At 46.0% G+C, this 23,517-nt stretch overlaps 1 protein-coding gene across 1 annotated transcript in view; it reads right to left on the bottom strand.

Moving 5' to 3' along the window:
* The window catches only part of LOC137537249 (uncharacterized), a 36,354-nt gene extending 17,298 nt beyond the window's left edge, over positions 1–19,056 (bottom strand). Inside the window, exons 1-3 of the mRNA XM_068259339.1 lie at positions 18,996–19,056; positions 2,721–2,837; positions 970–1,170 (exon numbers count right to left, since the gene is read on the bottom strand). Coding sequence (XP_068115440.1) covers positions 970–1,170; positions 2,721–2,816 — 297 coding nt within the window. The 5' untranslated portion in view covers positions 2,817–2,837; positions 18,996–19,056. The remainder of the gene's footprint in view (positions 1–969; positions 1,171–2,720; positions 2,838–18,995) is intronic.
* Between the last annotated feature and the right edge of the window lie 4,461 nt (positions 19,057–23,517).

Here is a 23,517-nt window from a genome sequence, read left to right as displayed (position 1 = left end):
AGAAGACCTGCGGCCAATCAGGCGGGGGAGCTGCCAATCACAGTCTCTGCTCTTCACTGTTACTGGAGCTGATGGTCTTGAGGGTGGGGTCACGGCTCCATCATTGCGGCCAATCACTGCACTCTCTAAGACTCAGCGCAGACTTATTCATCTATACGTCTGTGTTGCATTGTTGGTTTATGGCTGTATGAGGAGGCCCATCTCAAGGATTCATCCTGTCTCCCGCACCCTCATTATCTACAGGAGGCTTCTACCTCCCAATGGAGGAACACAACATACTCCGCCCACCAGGCAGTGGCGTAGCTAAGGAGCTGTGGGCCCTGATGCAAGTTTTACAATGGGGCCCCCCAAGAACTCTATATATAACCATTGATACGGCGCACCAAAACCTGCCAATGGCAACTACAATGTCAGAGGTGCAAGAAGGGGATGGGGAACAGTTTGTTAATGATTACCACTATTCAAAGTATCTATAGAAGTGATTATTATGAGCACAGGACCAATAGAGAGCTAATGCTGTAGTTGAGGGAGGGCCCTTTGGGGCCCCTCTGGCCCAAAGGCCCCGATGCGGTCGCAACCTCTGCAACCCCTATTGCTACGCCCCTGCCACCAGGCAGACCTTATCCCAAAACTGCCGGCATCACCTACCCCTCCCATCACTGCCAGCATCACCTACCCCTCCCATCACTGCCAGCATCACCTACCCCTCCCATCACTACCAGCATCACCTACCTCTCCCTATCACTGCCACTATCACCTACCCCTCCCATCACTGCCAGCATCACCTACCCCTCCCATCACTGCCAGCATCACCTACCCCTCCCATCACTGCCAGCATCACCTACCCCTCCCATCACTGCCAGCATCACCTACCCCTCCCATCACTGCCAGCATCACCTACCCCTCCCATCACTGCCAGCATCACCTACCTCTCCCATCACTGCCACCATCACCGCCACCATCACCTACCTCTCCCAGCAGCAGCTCCATAATCTTACTGGTCACATGGAGAATCTTCTGCTTGTTGTTTCTTTTGGGAACCAGGGAGTGACGTGACGGAACCATGATGGTCCCACAGCCGCCACACGTCATCGGGGGGAAAATCTGTTTTGGAAGTCCAACAATAATGTCACATGATTGTCCCAGAATCCTCCTCACCTCTTCAGTCACCTGTGTGTATTATTATTAGAGATAAGAGTGATGTCATGTGACCTCCCAGAATCCCCCTCACCTCTCCGGTCACCTGTGTGTTATATTACTAGAGATAAGAGTGATGACATGTGACCTCCCAGAAACCTCCACACCTCTCCGGTCACCTGTGTTTCATTATTAGAGATAAGAGTGATGTCATGTGACCTCCCAGAATCCTCCTCACCTCTCCAGTCACCTGTGTGTATTATTATTAGAGATAAGAGTGGTGTCATGTGACCTCCCAGAATCCTCCTCACCTCTCCAGTCACCTGTGTGTATTATTATTAGAGATAAGAGTGACATCATGTGACCTCCCAGAATCCTCCTCACCTCTCTGGTCACCTGTGTGTTTTATTAATAGAGATATGGCCTCAATTCACTAAGCAGTTTAGACTAGTCTACTGATGGTTTTGAGTCTGCTGATGGTTTGGTCAGTTGCATCAAAGGGGAATTCACTATTACTGAATGTTTTAGACCTGTTTTTAGACCTGATCTAAACCATTTGGTAATTAGGTGGGTAAAGCAGGGGCAATTATCAAAAGATGCAATTCACAAACAAGTAGCTATGACTGACATCCTTCTCCTTTGATGAGCTCTCCTCTGCATACAATTAACCCCCTTGGCGGTATGAAAAATACCGCCAGGGGGAAGCGCAGCAGTTTTTTTTTTTATCATGTAGCGAGCCGAGGGCTCGCTACATGATAGCCGCTGCTCAGCGGCATCCCCCCGCCCGCTTCGATCGCCTTCGGCGATCACCGATCAGGAAATCCCGTTCAAAGAACGGGATTTTCTGGAGGGCTTCCCCCGTCGCCATGGCGACGGGGCGGGATGACGTCACCGACGTTGGGACGTCATTGGGAGACCCGATCCACCCCTCGGCGCTGCCTGGCACTGATTGGCCAGGCAGCGCTCGGGGTCTGGGGGGGGGGCCGCGCGCTGCACCGGATAGCGGCGATCGGGCGCGCGGCGGCGGCGATCGGGGTGCTGGCGCAGCTAGCAAAGTGCTAGCTGCGTCCAGCCAAAAAAAAATTAAGTAAATCGGCCCAGAAGGGCCTGAGCGGCACCCTCCGGCGGCTTACCCCGTGTCACACACGGTGTTACCGCTAAGGAGGTTAAACTCCTGCATAATTAATTCAAGAGGTTCCATCCTCACATCTAAAATACCTCACAGAATTACTCTACCTACAGAAATCAGCATTGAAATAAGAGTGATGTGATCTCCCAGAATCCCCCTCACCTCTCCAGTCACCTGTGTGTTATATTACTAGAGATAAGAGTGATGTCATGTGACCTCCCAGAATCCCCCTCACCTCTCCAGTCACCTGTGTGTTATATTACTAGAGATAACAGTGAGGTCATGTGACCTCCCAGAATCCTCCTCACCTCTCCAGTCACCTGTGTGTTATATTACTAGAGATAACAGTGATGTCATGTGACCTCCCAGAATCCTCCTCACCTGTCCAGTCACCTGTGTGTTATATTACTAGAGATAAGAGTGATGTCATGTGACCTCCCAGACTCCTCCTCACCTCTCCGGTCAGTAGGTAGATGATCTCCAGGGCGAGGTCTAATATCCTCTCAGTCATGTGACTCCAGTCCTCCGCCATACTCCCTGGGCTGGTCATGTGACCTGTAGACGGTCTCTCCTGTAGGCAGAAAGCACAGTGAGAATAATAATAATAATAACCATAAGGTTCCGCCCCCAGCACAGCCCTCTGATGTCTCTGCTGTATTATAGTGGCCATACATCAGGGGAAGTGGCTGCCGATCGACCATCTGATTCCATTATTATAATCAGAACCGGATTAAAATCGGTGCTGCTAAGTGCATGCCCGATCCATGATGTGACCAATCACGGGCCAAAATAGGTCGCATTAATTGGTCGGACATGCTGCAAGATGTCAGCCCGATGTGGTCAGTCAGGTGGTGGGGATAATGGCGTGTGATATTGGGACGAGCAATGAATGCAATGAGACCCCACCGCTGCCCCCCCTAAAGTGTAATGTATCCCCCCAGTTCCCAGTGCACTGTACTAGAGATGGCCCGAACGGTTCCCGGCGAACTTCCGGGGTTCGCGATCGCGGCGCACCAGGAACTTTTCCGGAAGTTCGGTTCGCCCCCATAGTGCACCATTAGGGTCAACTTTGACCCTCTACATCACAGTCAGCAGGCACATTGTAGCCAATTAGGCTACACTCCCTCCTGGAACCACTCCCCCCCCCCCTTATAAAAGGCAGGCCCCACCGGCCATTACTTACACTCACTCGTGTGCCTGCAGTAGGATAGATAAGGGACAGCTGCTGCAGTGCAGACTCTCACATAGGGAAAGATTAGTTAGGCTCTTGTAGGCTTGTTAGCTTGCTCCATGCTGATTCTTATTGCTAAAATAGCACCCCACAACAGCTCTTGAGATCTCTTCTTGTGATCTATTTTTTTTTCTGTGTGTCCCACTGCCACTTGTGTTGCATAGACACCCTTGATAATTCATACTGTGTGTGTGCCACTGCCAGGCCCAGCACATTCAGTGACTACCTGTGTGTGTGACAGGTGCACATTGTAATACCCAGTACTGCATATACCCAGTACCTGTTGTGAGGATATATGTGATGATGATGATGATGATGATGATATGTACGGTAATAGGCAGAACATAGCAGCCATATGGTATCGCATGGAAGCCATATGTTTCATTTTTCTGCCTGTGTCATGTTTAAATCTGCTCAAAGCCAGCTGGCTTCATGTGAGTTCCTGTATGTAAATGTAAATTAACTCTGCATTCAATGGCCAGCAGGAGAAGCTACCATTGTCAGCTTCTAATTAGGAAACACTTAATCAGACAGTTGCTTTGAATCCTATACAGGTGATCAGCTACCCTTTGGCCTGAATAGGAGCAGGGAATGCTAAATGGATTTGCTAGCCTCTGGCAAGGAGATGGCTAATTAGTCAATAGCCAGTCAGACCCTTACCTTTGATTTGATAGGAAATACTGTCACCAATGTGTTTGTCACCTGTAACTTGGAGTAGGGAAGTCTTTGATGTGTGTAAATATAATATGGAGAGATGGGAAATGTCTGGAAAGTTAATCAAAAGTTGTTTCTCCCCTTCCCAATGAAGTTGCAGCCTCCGGGCAAATCTCCCAGTATAAAAGGCAGGGCCAGATGCCTAAAAATTCTCTTCTCCTGAGAGTAGCACATCGCCAGAGATGATCCCGATCGAATCGGAAAATTCGTGTCCCTCCACGATTGGACATTTGCGCTGGTAAAAGTTCAATTCATGTTTTATTTTTAAGCAAATTGTCTTGTGTATCTTTGTAACTTTTACTTTGTTTTTGTAAATCTTTTGTATATATTATTTTCTGCATTGTTCCACATTTTTCTGGAATATTAAATCGTTATTTAATAAGTTTGACTTCTGCTGTACTAAGCCAACGCTCATAGCCTAGAGAGACTGCAGTGTAACTTGCGTTACAAGATTCAGTGCCTGATTGTGCCTTGCTACTGTACGAGTGTGTGTGTGTGTGTGTGTGTGTGTGTGTGTGTGTGTGTGTGTGTGTGTGTCATTCCCGTATTCGGCCTAAAGCGCAAAGCTGACCCGAATACGAAAACGCGGATTGCGTGCAGATCACTTAACAGCAGAGTGGAAGTGTCTAGCAACAGCTAGTGGTGGCAGTGAGAAGTGTTCTGAGGGGTCACAGCCTTGTGTTAGCTCAAATAAGGCTGCTTCCCCTCTCGATCTGGTCAAACCCGCAGTCGGGAACCGTATCTGGAGGCTTGTCGCGGGGCCGGTTTCTGACACCTGTTGTTCATAGTGCACCCACCTACCTACGTGAGCGCATGCAGTGTGATATACCACTCTGTGCATACCTGTTAACTCCACCTGTGTGACTGACTGCACATTGTATTAGTCAAGTCAGTACATACCTTTCACTTCAATCCCCCAATATAGACAAAAAAGGCAGACGCAGGCCACCTGGCAGGTCTGTCCGAGGTGGTGCTGTCATGATTTCGTGTGGCCTGCGACCAAAGTACAGTGTTCAGAAGAAGGCATGTGCCATCAACCCCCAATATTGTCAGGATGTAGTTGACTGTTTAACTCAGAACACCTCATCTTTCTCAGTTTCCGTATGGAAGCATGACATATCTTCCTTCTCCTGCTCGGATTCTGGCACCCCACTAAACACTCAGTCGGCCGCCACCACCAAAGTGCCATCACGCCAGGGCTCTGTGGTGTGGAAATTTTTTTGCGTGTCTGCCTCAGATGAGAGCAATGCCATCTGTACTCTCTGCCACCAAAAACACAGACCAAGACCCGCGTAGGGACAACTGCCTTACGAAGGCACATGATTACAAAGCACAAACTGCACTGGGATGACCACCTGAGGGAAAGCAGCACACAAAAGCAAATCCACACATCGCAGTGGAAGATATGCAATTATTTCTCAAAAGAGGAGATACCCAAACTGTACCGTGATGTTGAAAGGCAAGTGGTGTCATCTCTGGCACACAGAGGGACCATCTGACCACATGGTCTGCAAAGCACGGTCAGGCCTGCCCAAAGACTAAGTCAGTCCCCACGCCGTGTGACTGTTTGCCACAAAACTAAGTCGCTCCCCACACAGCATCTCTGCCTGCAGGCCGCTTGACTGCCTTCTCCGCCACCACCTACAGGGTCCAGGACTCCAGGCGGATTCCTGAATTTTTAAGGGTGCTGCTAGCAGTGGCCGCTATAATCATTTTTCTGGTGCGTGTACATGCCTGCCTAATTTTTCTGGCTGCACTGCGGCTGCAACATCAAAACAAAAGGCATGTACATGTGCCCATCCCCCTTCGTGATCATTACCTTGCTGCGGTGAAGGGGCTTGCATATCACAATGAAGCAATGACCGCCGGCTATATGAGCGTCTCGGGGGGATGTGACACCTAAGATAATAAGGTCGTTGCTTCATTGTGGACAGACCAAATTCGATCAGCTGGACAATCACCTCAGCCTGGCGACCATAAGGGCTTGAAAACCGCCATGGCCTGCACTCTCGCCAGGGTGCGCACCAGTCCAGCACCGCCATCACAACACAAACAGCTGTTTGCGGTGCGTTACACAGTGAGTTTGGTGTGTCAGTGTGAAGCAGTACTCTAATTACACTCCCTGATTGATGTATACACATGCAAGATATTTTAAAGCACTTTAGACCTCCAATTTAGCATGCAATGTGATTTCTGCCCTTAAAACGCTGCTTTGCGTCAAATGCAGATTTTTCCCCTGGACTTTTGGCATGTATCCCATTCCCACATGCAAAAACTCAGATGTTAGACCCCTTGAAACATCTTTTCCATCACTTTTGTGGCCAGCATACATTTTTCAAGTTTTCCAAGTTCGTCTCCCCATTGAAATCTATTGTGGTTCGCGGAAATTCGCGCAAAACAAACTTTTTGAGGAAGTTTGTGAACCCAGTTCGCGAACTGAAAGTCGGAGGTTCGGAACCATCTCTACACTGTACATTACCTACCTGCAGCTGCCACTGGCTCCTGGTGCTGTCCCTCATCCATACACGTCCCCCATGTCATTGCTAGTGTACACATGGGCACACCTGTGACATCACACCTACGCCCACATTACTTCGGCAACCATATGGTGCATGTGTATGGACGAAGGACAGCACCGGGAGCCAGCGGCAACCGCGGACAAGTAATGTATAGAGCATCAGGCACCGAGGGGGGGAGGGGCACATTGACCATTAGGGGACAGCGTCAGGCCGATGAATGTGGCGTCAAGAGGTTGATTCTGGATCGATTTCAGCATGAAATTGATCGTGAACCAGTCTGAAGTGTATGGGCAGACAACAGATCTCTCTCTCTCCGATCACATTTGATCAGGGAGAGATCTGTCTGTTTGCCGATATGTCCATACATCGTCTCATGTGTGAGCAGCTCTACAGCTGCAAAGCTAGATTATTATCCTAATGTAACTGAACAGAATGCATGTATACATGACACAGCGGATACAAGTACATGACTGACAGACTACACACTGCTGGTTCCATGTAATAAATACCACATAACAGGACTCCCAACTTTTTGAAATAAGAAAGAAGGACACTTTAAGACCCGCCTCTGCCACACCACCAACCACGCCCCCACCACGCATATCACAAAGAATTCAAAGGCAAAAAAATGTGTTTTATCATTCAAACCACACTAGTCCTGTCTACCATCATTGGGCAGGGCTTTGGAGTAATGGTTAGTGCTCTCTCCTTGCAGCGCTGGATCCCCGGGTTCAAATCCCTGTCAGGTCATCATCTGCAAGGAATTTGTATGTTCTCCCCATGTCTCCGTGGGTTTCCTCCGGGCACTCCGGTTTCCTCCCACATCCCAAAAACATACAGACAATTGACTTCTCCCTAAATTGGCCCTAGACTATGATACATGCACTACATAATATATAGTGGCTTGCAAAAGTATCCGGCCCCCTTGAAGTTTTCCACATTTTGTCACATTACTGCCACAAACATGAATCAATTTTATTGGAATTCCACATGAAAGACCAATACAAAGTGGTGTACACGTGAGAAGTGGAACGAAAATCATACATCATTCCAAACATTTATTTTACAAATCAATAACTGCAAAGTGGGGTGTGCGTAATTATTAGGCCCCCTTTGATCTGAGTGCAGTCAGTTGCCCATAGACATTGCCTGATAAGTGCTAATGACTAAATAGAGTGCACCTGTGTGTAATCTAATGTCAGTACAAATACAGCGGCTCTGTGACGGCCTCAGAGGTTGTATAAGAGAATATTGGGAGCAACAACACCGTGAAGTCCAAAGAACACACAAGACAGGTCAGGGATCAAGTTATTGAGAAATTTAAAGCAGGCTTAGGCTACAAAAAGATTTCCAAAGCCTTGAACATCCCACGGAGCACTGTTCAAGCGATCATTCAGAAATGGAAGGAGTATGGCACAACTGTAAACCTACCAAGACAAGGCCATCCACCTAAACTCACAGGCCGAACAAGGAGAGCGCTGATCAGAAATGCAGTCAAGAGGCCCATGGTGACTCTGGACGAGCTGCAGAGATCTACAGCTCAGATGGGAGACTCTGTCCATGGGACAACTATAAAGCAGCCCATACACTCAGCCGATTTTCTGGCCGACCGATCGATCCCGATCGATCGATCGATTGCAAATCAGTTGGCCAATCGACCGATCGATGGCCGATTTCGATCGATTTCGATGGATTTCCATCGAACTTGCAGGGTGGAAAATTTAGGTCGATCTGAAGAGATTGCTTATCAGTTTGCATTGGCCTTAATGGAAATCTGATGGCAAAAAAATGCCATCAGATCGAATTTCAATAGATTTCAAACTGAAATCTGTTGGAATTCTATCCTGGTAAAAAATGTTCTAAAAACGCATCAGATAGACCATCAGATGCATTTCTTATCTATCTGCTGCCAATCTGACGAGTGTATGGGCACCTTTAGTCATGCACTGTACAAAGTTGGCCTTTATGGAAGAGTGGCAAGAAGAAAGCCATTGTTACCAGAAAAGCATAAGAAGTCCCGGTTGCAGTTTGCCACAAGCCATGTGGGGGACACAGCAACCATGTGGAAGAAGGTGCTCTGGACAGATGAGACCAAAACAGAACTTTTTAGCCAAAATGCAAAACGCTATGTGTGGCAGAAAACTAACACTGCACATAACTCTGAACACACCATCCCCACTGTCAAATATGGTGGTGGCAGCATCATGCTCTGGGGGTGCTTCACTTTAGCAGGGACAGGGAAGCTGGTCAGAGTTGATGGGAAGATGGATGGAGCCAAATACAGGGCAAACTTGGAAGAAAACTTCTTGGAGTCTGCAAAAGACTTGAGACTGGGACAGAGGTTCACCTTCCAGCAGGACAACGACCCTAAACATAAAGCCAGGGCAACAATGGAATGGTTTAAAACAAAACATATATATGTGTTAGAATGGCCCAGTCAAAGTCCAGATCTAAATCCAATTGAGAATCTGTGGCAAGATCTGAAAACCGCTGTTCACAAACGCTGTCCATCTAATATTACTGAGCTGGAGCTGTTTTGCAAAGAAGAATGGGCAAGGATTTCAGTCTCTAGATGTACAAAGCTGGTAGAGACATACCCTAAAAGACTGGCAGCTGTAATTGCAGCAAAAGGTGGTTCTACAAAGTATTGACTCAGGGGGCCGAATAATTACGCACACCCCACTTTGCAGTTATTTATTTGTAAAAAATGTTTGGAATCATGTATGTTTTTCATTCCACCTCTCATGTGTACACCACTTTGTATTGGTCTTTCACGTGGAATTCCAATAAAATTGATTCATGTTTGTGGCAGTAATGTGACAAAATGTGGAAAACCTCAAGGGGGCCGAATACTTTTGCAAGCCACTGTAGACATAAGACTATGGCAGGGATTAGATTGTGAGCCCTTCTGAGGGACAGTTAGTGACAAGACAATATATACTCTGCACAGCGCTGCATAATATGTTGGCGCTATATAATTACTAAATAATAATATACATTTTGTATTTTCAAATGATGAAAAACTATCAAAGGATAGGAATAAAGTTTACAGTCAATTAGACACATTTTTACAGTCGAAGACTTACATATATTGAAAGGTTTTATTAATGTGCTACTTAAATCACCGATATTAAAATATATACAGCACATCAAATCTATCTTAAAATGACATCATTGCTCCAACTAGTCAGCAGCACATTCCTCCAGACAGTGCTTTACGGATACATTAATAATTAACACTCTAGAAGTTCCAGACACCTTTGAGAGACAGAATACAATACCTGTATTTCAATACCCAGTTGGTATATTACCATACAAGCCACTGTGACAGAGATCTGAAGACTCAGACCTAGTCACGCATTGTTGTTAAAAAACCTGGTCCATTGAGAAATTAACACATGCACAAATTCTACCTCTGCCAGTGTTTACAGAACAACACATGCTATTGTTTTTACTGTCTCTACCATGTCTGTTCTATTGTCTCCACTACTTCACATGGGCACACCGGTTTAACCTGGTTCTTTCCCCTACATCAGGGTGTATATAAGATTGACCTGTAAATAAAGATTTCAGATGCATTTTCACCAACTTAAGTGTCGTGATCATTGCATCTCCCAGCTGGAGAGAGGCTACTCACTAAAACCAGGGAGTTGAATCCATAGGTCTGACTGCTGCTAAAGTGATCGTGCAGCCACCTCGGAAGGAATCAAGCTAGCAGTTTGGTGTCGAGAAGAGGGATTCGCCATACACAGTATCGGGTGAGTAATACTATTTTTTTTTATATATTATTACCACCCTATACTGTCAGAGCGGATTAGCAGAACCCGGAAAGTGCTTCTGTAGCGCCTCCCAGGAATCTGATATTCCTAAAGTAAATAGCGGGTCTGATGCCCCAATTAAGAAAGCAGTACTGTGTGAAATAGTGAATAGTCTCTCTAAACCTTGTATATTGTTGTATAGTCGCTTAAGTGAATTTTAGTTGTTATATAAGATTGCATGTTACTGTATAGATTTGTGTAGATTGTATGCGAGGTTGAGCTGAGATTGAAGGTATAATCTTGTCCACAGAGGATAGTTAAAAGTCAAACCATAAATCAGATGTAGATAAACTTGATTAGAAGTATAGAAGAATCACACAAGCTGGAGACCAGGTTTTCCAGTAAAGTCTAATACTGACATCACCATCCCTAGATAAACCTTCAAGCTCAGCTAATCTCACTCTATTTTTTTTATTGTATTTTTAGCTTAGTATAATGGGCAACTCTCAAGGTATGGGGACGCCCAAGGGAAATTTGAAATTTAAGTTTAGAACTGAAAAGCATGTTCCTAAGTCTGCTGCGAACCACTCTCTGGTGAAAGTGTCTCCCAAAAATGAATTTGGGGAAACACCTAAAATGTTTGTCCAGAGGTGTCTAGGTTCATTTTATACAGACCCATGGGTGGATAATATGTCAAATTGGACTGAGGGAATGAGATGTAGTGATCCATTTCCAAGAGAGGGATCTTTTTCAGAATTTCATGTTACCATGATAAAGGGGTTGTGTCTAAATGACATAGGTGCTTTTCCATGGTATCAGGGAGATCCAAACTGGGATAAAACTTATATGAAAACCTGTGGACAGGCATGGTTATCATTGCAAACTTTTTGGACTGATCTTAGCTGTGTAACTGAAAAGCAGCAGATCAAAGCCCCCATTGTATCCCCAACTTCTGCTCCGCCTCCTTATGTGCCATTATACCCTGTCTTAACTAAATTAACAACAGAATATAACTGGCCAACATTAACCCCAACACAAACAATGAAGCAGGCTATAGCTAAAGACTCGGCAGGATGCTTTGAGGTTCATAAGCAGACCACCAAGTCTTCAGCTCATAGTATTCATTACTCCCAGCCCCACCCCCGCCATGGCAATAGGGGGAGATATACAGATAAGCGCAGCTTTCAGCAGCATGCAGGGCCCAGACAAAACTCACGTGTCTGCTACAGGTGTAAGCAACCAGGGCACTTCGTTAGAGATTGCCCCTGCCCGCCCCCAGACCAGGCCCAACCAATGCCTACACAGACCCAGCAGGCACAGATAAAATATCCCATCCAGTGGGGAATGAATACAGCTAACCCACAATGAAGGTGCCCAAACTCCGTCGCCATGTATGATTTAACCTACACTGCAGAAGAGAAGCCCATGGTCAAACTTATTTTAACAGATGATAGACAACCACCTAGGTATAGGGAAGAATATTTCTTAATTGATAGTGGAGCAACAGTCTCAGTCATCAGGCAGTGGACAGGTAAAGAAACTTATCCTGGCGAACCTTCTGTGGGAATAAACGGAGTATTAACCCCCACCAGACGTACCCCCTCCATACAGGTGTATAATCAGTGGAAGGAATTTTTAACAGATCATTCTTTTGCCATATTGCCGACTTGTCCCTCAAATTTACTGGGGAGGGATTTAATGATAGCTTTAGGCATCTCTCTCCTGCCAAACGGGGGAGGGGGATTCTCTATTGACTGTGTACATACTCTAACTTGTGAGCAAGCACTTGTTCCCAGTTCTCTTGAAGAAATCCCTCAAGAGACATGGGCACAAGATTCATTCGATGTTGGTTTTCTCCCCTGCACACCGTACAAGGCAACTGTTAAGCCACATACGCCTGTGTACTTAAAACAATATCCCATCCAGAAAGCAAAGGAAGAAGCTCTAGCGCCAATGATTGAGGCATTCCTCAAACAGAACGTGCTAAAATTCACCACCTCTCCATACAACACGCCATTGAACCCTGTATCGAAGCCAGATGGCTCGTACAGATTCACGCAAGATCTCAGAGCAATAAACGAGATAATTCTCCCGATCACACCTGTGACGCCCGACATAACCACACTTATAAATCAGATCCCAGCCACAACGCAATGTTTCAGTGTGGTCGATCTTTCCAATGCCTACTTCAGTGTACCATTGGATGAGAAGACGCAGCCACTGATGGCATTCGTCTTCAAAGGCCGTCAAATGACCTGGTGCAGATTGCCGCAAGGGCTAATTGACGCACCTGCAGTTTACTCCACCGCTCTCCAGCAAGTCCTGGTAAACTGGCATCCGCAGCATGGTTCCACATTGTTATCTTTTGTAGATGATTTGTTAATATGCAGTCCATCTGAACAAGCGTGTCACAAGGACACACTGTCATTGTTGTGTTTTCTGGGAGCAGAGGGTCAAAAGGTCTCAAAGAAAAAAATTCAGTTCTGTCAGAAAAGTGTTACTTTCCTTGGCATGATTCTCACACCTGGCTCTCGGTTGCTAGCCCCCAACCGCATCCACACAATAATCAGTCTGCCTCGCCCACAGACAAAGCCAGAGTTGATGAGCTTCCTAGGCATGGTAAACTTTTGCAGGTTATGGATCCCAGACTGCTCACACTGGGACTCCTTCCTCAGACCTCTCACAGCCCTCAATGCTCCCCAAAATGTTGTTTGGTCTTCTGAAATGATTGATGCTTTTGAAATGTTAAAGATTTCTCTTGTGTCAGCCCCTGCGTTGGGCATTCCACAATACAATGTACCATTTCATCTGTATGCACGTGAAAATTGTAAAACCATAGCTGCGGTGTTGGCCCAGGACCACGGAAGACGGTTGAGGCCCGTTGCCTATATATCCAAATTACTCCCAGTCACTGTGCAGGGCATGCCACCATGTCTCAGAACTCTGGCAGCATGTGCAATGGCTGTGGAATTGACAAGCTCAATCACACTGGGACATGAGACAACACTTTACACGTCACACTCTGTCCTTCACCTCCTAAAAAATCTGTCTACACAACACATGACTGCCCAACGGTTGGCGAGATATGATGTTATCCTTACCACCACTCCAGGGCTCAAGGTTCACTACTGTGCACCAACAACTGCACCAATGTTGTTCTTGAACTCTCTCCTAGGATTCAAGGGGCTACAAGATGAGATATCAGAACAACATGAATGTGCAGAACGAATTCACATTGCCACAAGCCCCCGCCCCACCCTACAAAGCGTCCCCTTTCCTGATGCAGACGATGTTTTTGTAGATGGCTCCTGCACACGACCAGATGATCACACATTTCATGCTGGTTATGCAGTTGTACAATTGCCTGATACAGTTCTGGAGGCCATGCCAGCTCCTGTATCATCAGCACAAGCTGCTGAGTTAATCGCACTCACCAGAGCTTGTGAAATCATGGCTAACAAGCGAGTAAATGTGTACACAGACTCTAGATTCGCATTCTCCGTGTGTCACGACTTTGGGGTAATATGGCAGCATAGAGGGTTCACGACAGCGGCAGGTAAACCAATTGCGCATGCACAGCTCATTACAAATCTTCTTGCAGCGATTCAACTCCCAGAAGCCATTGCAGTCATTAAGTGCCAGGCGCACACAACCTCAATGACACTAGTTGCCCAGGGAAACAGGTTAGCAGACAAGCATGCAAAAGCAGCTTCTCATGTCACACTTAATCATGCAACTGAGGTTCTCCTAAATGCCCCGCTGGTACCGCTCACACCTGAAAATAACGTCATGCTGTCCCAACTCCAAGCATTTGCAACACCAGCAGACATTACTTATTGGGAGACCCAAGGGTTGACCAAAGATGCTAACGGTCTATGGTCAAAAGGAGGAGTGGTAGGAATTCCTCAAGTAGCAGCCCCTGTTCTTATACTACAAATACATGGTTTAGGCCACAAGGGACTCAAGCAAACAATGGAGGAGGTAAGTAAAAGGTTTTGTGCAGAAAATTTAAAACAAGTCACAGAAAGTATGATTTCAAGATGTCTCACTTGTGCTAGAAACAATGTCCAAGGTAAAAAAGTAGGCCACCATGAACACTTACTGCCCCCACAAGGGCCATTTCAGGAATTACAAATCGATTTTACACACATGCCAAAGGCAACAAACGGGTGTAAAATTCTTTTGGTAATTGTTGACAGATTCAGCAGATGGCCAGAGGCTTTTGTGGTAAGGAAAGAGGATGCAAAAACTGTAGCAAAGATTTTGTGCAAAGAAATTATTCCCAGGTGGGGTTGTCCGGTCAGAATCAGCTCTGACAATGGAACCCCATTCACTGCAAAGGTAACACAGTCCATAGCTGAACAGTTGGCTATAGATTGGAAGTTCCACATACCATATCACCCCCAGAGTGCAGGTGTTGTTGAAAGAATGAATCGCACACTGAAGGACAAACTGAGGAAGGCAACGGAGGGTACCTACCATAAGTGGGACCAGTACTTACCTGCGATTCTTGCTGAAGTCAGAATGACTCCAGACCCAAGAACCAGGTTATCTCCTTTCGAAATTTTGATGGGGAGACCCTTCCCAACCCCATGGACACCGAGTCCATTAATTCTGATACCTGGAGACTTGCAGCAGATACAAGAGGAATATGTAGCAAAATTGATTGAAAAATTGAATAGTGATTATGGTGATATTTCGCTCTCGTTTCCTTTGCCAACAGGTGCACCGACCCACCCATTCAAACCTGGAGACAGAGTCCTGGTGAAGGCCCTCCATAAGTTGAAGTCGCTGGACCCACCCTACGGACCCCCTGCGACAGTCCAGGCAGTGACCAGAACTGCGGTGCTGACAGACGACTCCCCTGTGTGGATCCACGCATCGAGATTGAAGGAAGCCCCACCTCTGGGTCCCACGCGCGCGGACCAGAGCGAGTGACCAGTATCAGACGAGTTCCAGTTGGATCCAGACGGAAGCATCAGTACAATGCCAATGTACACCTCTACTCCTGGAAGAGTTCCCATTCAAGCAGCAATAGCACTCTGTGCAGCAGGCACAATGCTGGCAACCATGGTCTGGTTGTTTGCAGCATGTTCTCACCACCCTGAGGACCTACCCTCGATATGCCCCTCCTTACCCAAGAAAGTGATAAATGCAAGAGACATTGACGTCTCCACTTTGGAGTTAAAACCAAACTTATTAGATACCAAGGACAACATATGGGCATTCATTGCTATCAACATATTGAACTCTTCAGATTTTTGCCTTTCTGACCACTCAATACAAAGCCATATTAAAACACTAAGTGAGTTAGCAAAGGAAATCAAGGAAGATATCAGTAGCAATTGGTGGGACTGGGTTTTTGGGTGGTTGCCTGGTACTGCATTCATCCAACAGCTGATAATCACCATAGTGGGGGTAATCATGTGTATAATAATTCTATGCTGTTGTGCACAGTGCATTCCTAATCTCATATCCATGTGTAGGGCTTGCATACCCACAGCAACCACACAGGGAACATACTCAGGAGGACGCATGGTGATGTTCTCTGGGTGATCCCGCCCTTTTACAAAAGGTTGGGATCAAAGGTTGGGTTGAAAGGTTTTATTAATGTGCTACTTAAATCACCGATATTAAAATATATACAGCACATCAAATCTATCTTAAAATGACATCATTGCTCCAACTAGTCAGCAGCACATTCCTCCAGACAGTGCTTTACGGATACATTAATAATTAACACTCTAGAAGTTCCAGACACCTTTGAGAGACAGAATACAATACCTGTATTTCAATACCCAGTTGGTATATTACCATACAAGCCACTGTGACAGAGATCTGAAGACTCAGACCTAGTCACGCATTGTTGTTAAAAAACCTGGTCCATTGAGAAATTAACACATGCACAAATTCTACCTCTGCCAGTGTTTACAGAACAACACATGCTATTGTTTTTACTGTCTCTACCATGTCTGTTCTATTGTCTCCACTACTTCACATGGGCACACCGGTTTAACCTGGTTCTTTCCCCTACATCAGGGTGTATATAAGATTGACCTGTAAATAAAGATTTCAGATGCATTTTCACCAACTTAAGTGTCGTGATCATTGCATCTCCCAGCTGGAGAGAGGCTACTCACTAAAACCAGGGAGTTGAATCCATAGGTCTGATTGCTGCTAAAGTGATCGTGCAGCCACCTCGGAAGGAATCAAGCTAGCATATATTTACACAGATCTGTCCATCAGTCCTGAAAGAGGGACAGGGGGAGTGATGTATACACAAAATTACACAGATCTGTACATCAGTCCTGAAAGAGGGACACAGGAGGAGGAAAGAGGGACAGAGGAAGCTATGTATACACATATTACACACATCTGTCCATCAGTCCTGAAAGACGGAAAGGGGGAAGCTATGTATACACATATTACACAGATCTGTCCATCAGTCCTGAAAGAGGGACAGGGGGAGTTATGTATACACAAAATTACACAGATCTGTGCATCAGTCCTGAGAGAGGGACACATGAGGAGGAAAGAGGGACAGAGGGAGCTATGTATACACATATTACACAGATCTGTCCATCAGTCCTGAAAGAGGGACACATGAGGAGGAAAGAGGGACAGAGGGAGCTATGTATACACATTACACAGATCTGTCCATCAGTCCTGAAAGAGGGACACATGAGGAGGAAAGAGGGACAGAGGGAGCTATGTGTACACATATTACACAGATCTGTCCATCAGTCCTGAAAGAGGGACACATGAGGAGGAAAGAGGGACAGAGGGAGCTATGTATACACATATTACACAGATATGTCCATCAGTCCTGAAAGAGGGAAACATGAGGTGTAGAGATGTAGCGAACGGTTCCCGAACCGTTCGCCGGCGAACATCTCTGAATACATGGGGCATTTACTACTTCCGGGTCGCTCTGACCCGGAGTAGTACGCCTGCGCTGCCCGGCAAAGCGCGTCCTAGATTGCGCTCCTGTTGCCCGGGCACTCTCTGCGCATGTGCGTGACGTCATGAACGACATCACGCACATGCGCAGAGAGTGCCCGGCAACAGGAGCGCGATCTAGGACGCGCTTCGCCGGGCAGCGCAGGCGTACTACTCCGGGTCAGAGTGACCTGGAAGTAGTAAAAGCCCCAGAGATGTTCGCCGAGCGAACAGTTCGCAACATCTCTAATGAGGAGGAAAGGGGGACAGGGGGAGCTATGTATACACATATTACACAGATATGTCCATCAGTCCTGAAAGAGGGACACATGAGGAGGAAAGAGGGACAGGGGGAGCTATGTATACACATATTACACAGATCTGTCCATCAGTCCTGAAAGAGGGACACATGAGGAGGAAAGAGGGACAGGGGGAGATATGTATACACATATTATACAGATCTGTCCATCAGTCCTGAAAGAGGGACACATGAGGAGGAAAGAGGGACAGGGGGAGCTATGTATACACATATTACACAGATCTGTCCATCAGTCCTGAAAGAGGGACACATGAGGAGGAAAGAGGTACAGAGGGAGCTATGTATACACATATTACACAGATCTGTATATCAGTCCTGAAAGAGGGACACACGAGGAGGAAAGAGGGACAGGGGGAGCTATGTATACACATATTACACAGATCTGTCCATCAGTCCTGAAAGAGGGACACATGAGGAGGAAAGAGGGACAAGAGGAGCTATGTGTATACATATTACACAGATCTGTCCATCAGTCCTGAAAGAGGGACACATGAAGAGGAAAGAGGGACAGGGGGAGCTATGTATACACATATTATACAGATCTGTCCATCAGTCCTGAAAGAGGGACACATGAGGAAGAAAGAGGGACAGGGGGAGCTATGTATACACATATTACACAGATCTGTCCATCAGTCCTGAAAGAGAGACACATGAGGGGGAAAGAGGGACAGGGGGAGCTATGTATACACATATTACACAGATATGTCCTTCAGTCCTGAAAAGAGGGACACATGAGGAGGAAGGAGGGACAGAGGGAGCTATGTATACACATATTACACAGATCTGTCCATCAGTCCTGAAAGAGGGACCCATGAGGAGGAAAGAGGGACAGGGGGAGCTATGTATACACATATTACACAGATCTGTACATCAGTCCTGAAAGAGGGACAAGAGGAGCTATGTGTACACACCTTACACAGATCTGTCCATCAGTCCTGAAAGAGGGACACATGAGGAGGAAAGAGGGACAAGAGGAGCTATGTATACACATATTACACAGATCTGTCCTTCAGTCCTGAAAAGAGGGACACATGAGGAGGAAGGAGGGATAGGGGGAGCTATGTATACACATATTACACAGATCTGTACATCAGTCCTGAAAGAGGGACACATGAGGAGGAAAGAGGGACAGGGGGTTGGATTCCCAAATAGGGACAGTCCCTCTGAAAGAAAGACAGTTGGCAGCTATGAATGCAATAAAGTAGAACAGTGATACAATCTACATATCATGTAATCACAAAATTATTACCTCCTCCTCTGCCAGGTTGATCAATATCTGCTGTCTGCTTCCTCCCACCTCATTCCTGGCTGATCACTTCCTTTTAGTAAGCCCCCTCCTCTTAATTATGCGTTCCAGCCTTTCCTAGCTGTGCGTTTCATCTGATAAGTATGATGTCGCCATCTTCTGGTTACAAAGGTAACTACAGCCTTCACTATATAGTTAGTTATTTGGGTTGAAAAAAGACACGTCCATCGAGTTCAACCAGAGAACAAACAAGCACAGAACATTTATATTGCGCTTTTCTCCTGGTGGACTCAAAGCGCCAGAGCTGCCGCTACTAGGACTGCAGCCACTCTTTCTGGACTGATTGACAGGTCTGTGTAATATGTCTATACATAGTGCCCTCTGTCCTCCTCATGTGTCCCTCTTTCAGGACTGATGGACAGATCTGTGTAATATGTCTATACATAGCTCCCTCTGTCCCTCTTTCCTCCTCATGTGTCCCTCTTTCAGGACTGATGGACAGATCTGTGTAATATGTGTATACATAGCTCCCTCTGTCCCTTTTTCCTCCTCATGTGTCCCTCTTTCAGGACTGATGGACAGATCTGTGTAATGTGTATACATAGCTCCCCCTGTCCCTCTTTCCTCCTCATGTGTCCCTCTTTCAGGACTGATGGACAGATCTGTGTTATGTGTATACATAGCTCCCTCTGTCCCTCTTCCCTCCTCTTGTGTCCCTCTTTCAGGACTGATGCACAGATCTGTGTAATATGTGTAGACAAGCAGATGCTAAAGCAGTCACTCATCCAGGACTGACAGCCTGGCCCGCCGGTGCTCAATCCTTCAGTGGGTCACCACCTCCACTAAACAGTCAATCCAACACGATTAGCAGGAGGCACTCCAAAGGCGTATAAACGGTTGTTTATTCCACAGGTGACTAACACAACATGTTTCGGGGTTTCCCCCTTTCTCAAGTGTACAATCACCCTCCACAGTACAACAACTTATGAAGCATAGTGCACCACACCCACATTGGAAACCCCACCCGTTTGGTCAGCTGACCAGTGAGGCAAAAACATTAAACCCTCAGGGACACATTTTATTGGGCACTACACACCAAGGTGTCTACCCAATAACAGTAACACACCTAAGAAACATAAGCGTAAGCAACATTTAGCATTCAAATTATATGAAATGCAGAAGCAGATATACAGCCAGTTAATTACTCAATTCAGTGACTCACTGCCCCAGGGATACAAGGTTCCCTCTCTCCACACCACCCACCATTCGATGACATGGCATCAGTACCTAGGGGAGGAAACAGAGCAAAAAGCCATATATTAGTGACAATTCATAAAAAGCATTTTAAGCTAAACATGTCATTTAACCCTCTCGGGGCGATGGAATCCAATTTCCTCATCCATCTAGCTTCTCTCTGAAGTAAAACTCTGTCCCTATCTCCCCCTCTGCTGAGTGGTGAAACATGATCCAATACCGCCCACCTCAACTGCGACACCCCATGTCCCAGGGCATGAAAATGTTTGCCCACTGGGGTGTGAGTGCTAGGTTTGGTGGCATTGATTTGAATCCTCGGATAGAGCCTCTATGCTCCTGAATCCTGGACCTGACATCTCTGGTCGTCTTGCCCAAATACATCAGACCACAGGGACACTTCAGTGCATAAACGACAAATTTTCTGTCACATGTGTACATAGATCGAATCTGGATCTTTTCACCTGTATGTGGGTGACTCACGTACTCGCCCTTCATAATGGCTCCACAGCAATTGCAATTCATGCACGGGAATGTCCCCCTCTTACTCGTTAGTTTACTCATTTCCACATACCGTGTAGAAAGGTCCACCCTGCTGACCATATTCTTTATGGTCCTACCTCTTTTGTATGAATACAAAGGAGGCTCTTTAAACAATTCCCCATATGTTGGATCCTGCTGAAGAACTGGCCAATATTTGTTAATCACACCTCTCACAAGACCAGACTGCTTGCAAAAAGTTTGCACAAAGGGTATCTTCCCAAGTTGTCTTTCTTTTTTCGATTCACTCCCCAATAACTCAGATCTCTCGATCCCCTCTACTTCTGTTCTAGCTCTTGCCAGGGTGGTGGGATCATACCCCTTACACGCAAACTTGTCAGTGAGCATATCTGCTGCCCTACGAAATCCTTCTTCTGTGGAGGCTATCCTTCTAGCTCTCATCAGTTGACCCTTAGGGATGGCTTTAATTACGTTCCTATTATGGAAACTGTCCACTCTCAACAGGTTATTCCTATCTGTTGGTTTCGTATACAGATCGGTTTGCAAACCCTCTGGAGTGACTGAAATTGCCACATCCAGATAGTGGATAACCCTATCCGAGTGTTCCATAGTAAACTTAATGGTCGGATGTGCCAAATTGGCCTCATCTACCATCAGTTGAAGCTCATCTAACTCACCCTGCCAAAGAATCAAGACATCGTCCACAAACCTAAAATATCTTAGCATCTTATCACAATACTTAGTATTCTTAATAAACATTTTCTGTTCAAGTTTATGCATAAATAGGTTTGCAAATGAAGGGGCTACCGGTGACCCCATGCTCGTGCCTTGTGTTTGCAAGTAATAGTTATTTTCAAACTTGAAATAGTTATTTCTGAGAACCATCTCCAGGCAATCAAGCAGGAAATACACCTGATGATGCGACAGTGCCGTCTCTAGAAGAAACTCCTCAATGTACCCCATTCCTTCCTCATGCGGAATAGAGGTAAACAGGCTCTGCACATCTAATGTGGCTAAGATAAAACCCTCACCCCTCACTGTGACTCCTGACAAATTCTGGAGTAAGTCTGTGGTGTCTTTCAAACAAGTAGGGATATTCTTCACTAATTCCTGTAAGAATGAATCCACATATTTAGAAAGGGGGTACAGCGTTGATCCAATGGCCGATACAATCGGACGTCCTGGAGGTTTTGTTGGATTCTTGTGTATTTTCGGGAGTAGATATAATAACGGTACCTGGGGATGTGTTACCTCCAAGTACTCTGCTGTCTTTTTATCTATCATGCCCTGCAAAAGAGCTTCATTAATCAAACGGTCAACCTTGGATTTAATCACCCAGGTGGGGTCACTCCTACATTTCTCATAGTGGCTCTCTACCTGTAGCTGTCTATGGGCTTCCTCAACATATTGCTGTCTGTCCATAACCACAGTGGCACCCCCTTTATCAGCTTTGATCACCAAGATTGTATCATTCTGTTTAAGAGATGTTAGTGCCTTTCTTTCATCATAAGTCAGGTTATGGCTAACTGTGTGCTTCAAGCCAAGCCACCCTTTCTTTACTTCAGAATACACCAGTTTCTTGAACGTTTGCAAAGCCGGGGTCATCAGGTCTGGTAACCAAGTGCTTTTTCTCCGTAGCACTGGTGCCCCCGACACTGCAGTGGTGTCCTTGAAACACATTTTCAATTGAAGATTCTTAGCCACATTAGATGTGCAGAGCCTGTTTACCTCTATTCCGCATGAGGAAGGAATGGGGTACATTGAGGAGTTTCTTCTAGAGACGGCACTGTCGCATCATCAGGTGTATTTCCTGCTTGATTGCCTGGAGATGGTTCTCAGAACTAACTATTTCAAGTTTGAAAATGACTATTACTTGCAAACACAAGGCACGAGCATGGGGTCACCGGTAGCCCCTTCATTTGCAAACCTATTTATGCATAAACTTGAACAGAAAATGTTTATTAAGAATACTAAGTATTGTGATAAGATGCTAAGGTATTTTAGGTTTGTGGACGATGTCTTGATTCTTTGGCAGGGTGAGTTAGATGAGCTTCAACTGATGGTAGATGAGGCCAATTTGGCACATCCGACCATTAAGTTTACTATGGAACACTCGGATAGGGTTATCCACTATCTGGATGTGGCAATTTCAGTCACTCCAGAGGGTTTGCAAACCGATCTGTATACGAAACCAACAGATAGGAATAACCTGTTGAGAGTGGACAGTTTCCATAATAGGAACGTAATTAAAGCCATCCCTAAGGGTCAACTGATGAGAGCTAGAAGGATAGCCTCCACAGAAGAAGGATTTCGTAGGGCAGCAGATATGCTCACTGACAAGTTTGCGTGTAAGGGGTATGATCCCACCACCCTGGCAAGAGCTAGAACAGAAGTAGAGGGGATCGAGAGATCTGAGTTATTGGGGAGTGAATCGAAAAAAGAAAGACAACTTGGGAAGATACCCTTTGTGCAAACTTTTTGCAAGCAGTCTGGTCTTGTGAGAGGTGTGATTAACAAATATTGGCCAGTTCTTCAGCAGGATCCAACATATGGGGAATTGTTTAAAGAGCCTCCTTTGTATTCATACAAAAGAGGTAGGACCATAAAGAATATGGTCAGCAGGGTGGACCTTTCTACACGGTATGTGGAAATGAGTAAACTAACGAGTAAGAGGGGGACATTCCCGTGCATGAATTGCAATTGCTGTGGAGCCATTATGAAGGGCGAGTACGTGAGTCACCCACATACAGGTGAAAAGATCCAGATTCGATCT

Source organism: Hyperolius riggenbachi, chromosome 10 (assembly GCF_040937935.1).
Source record: "Hyperolius riggenbachi isolate aHypRig1 chromosome 10, aHypRig1.pri, whole genome shotgun sequence".
NCBI classification, from domain to species: Eukaryota; Metazoa; Chordata; class Amphibia; order Anura; family Hyperoliidae; genus Hyperolius; species Hyperolius riggenbachi.
This window is presented reverse-complemented; position numbering and strand designations above follow the sequence as displayed.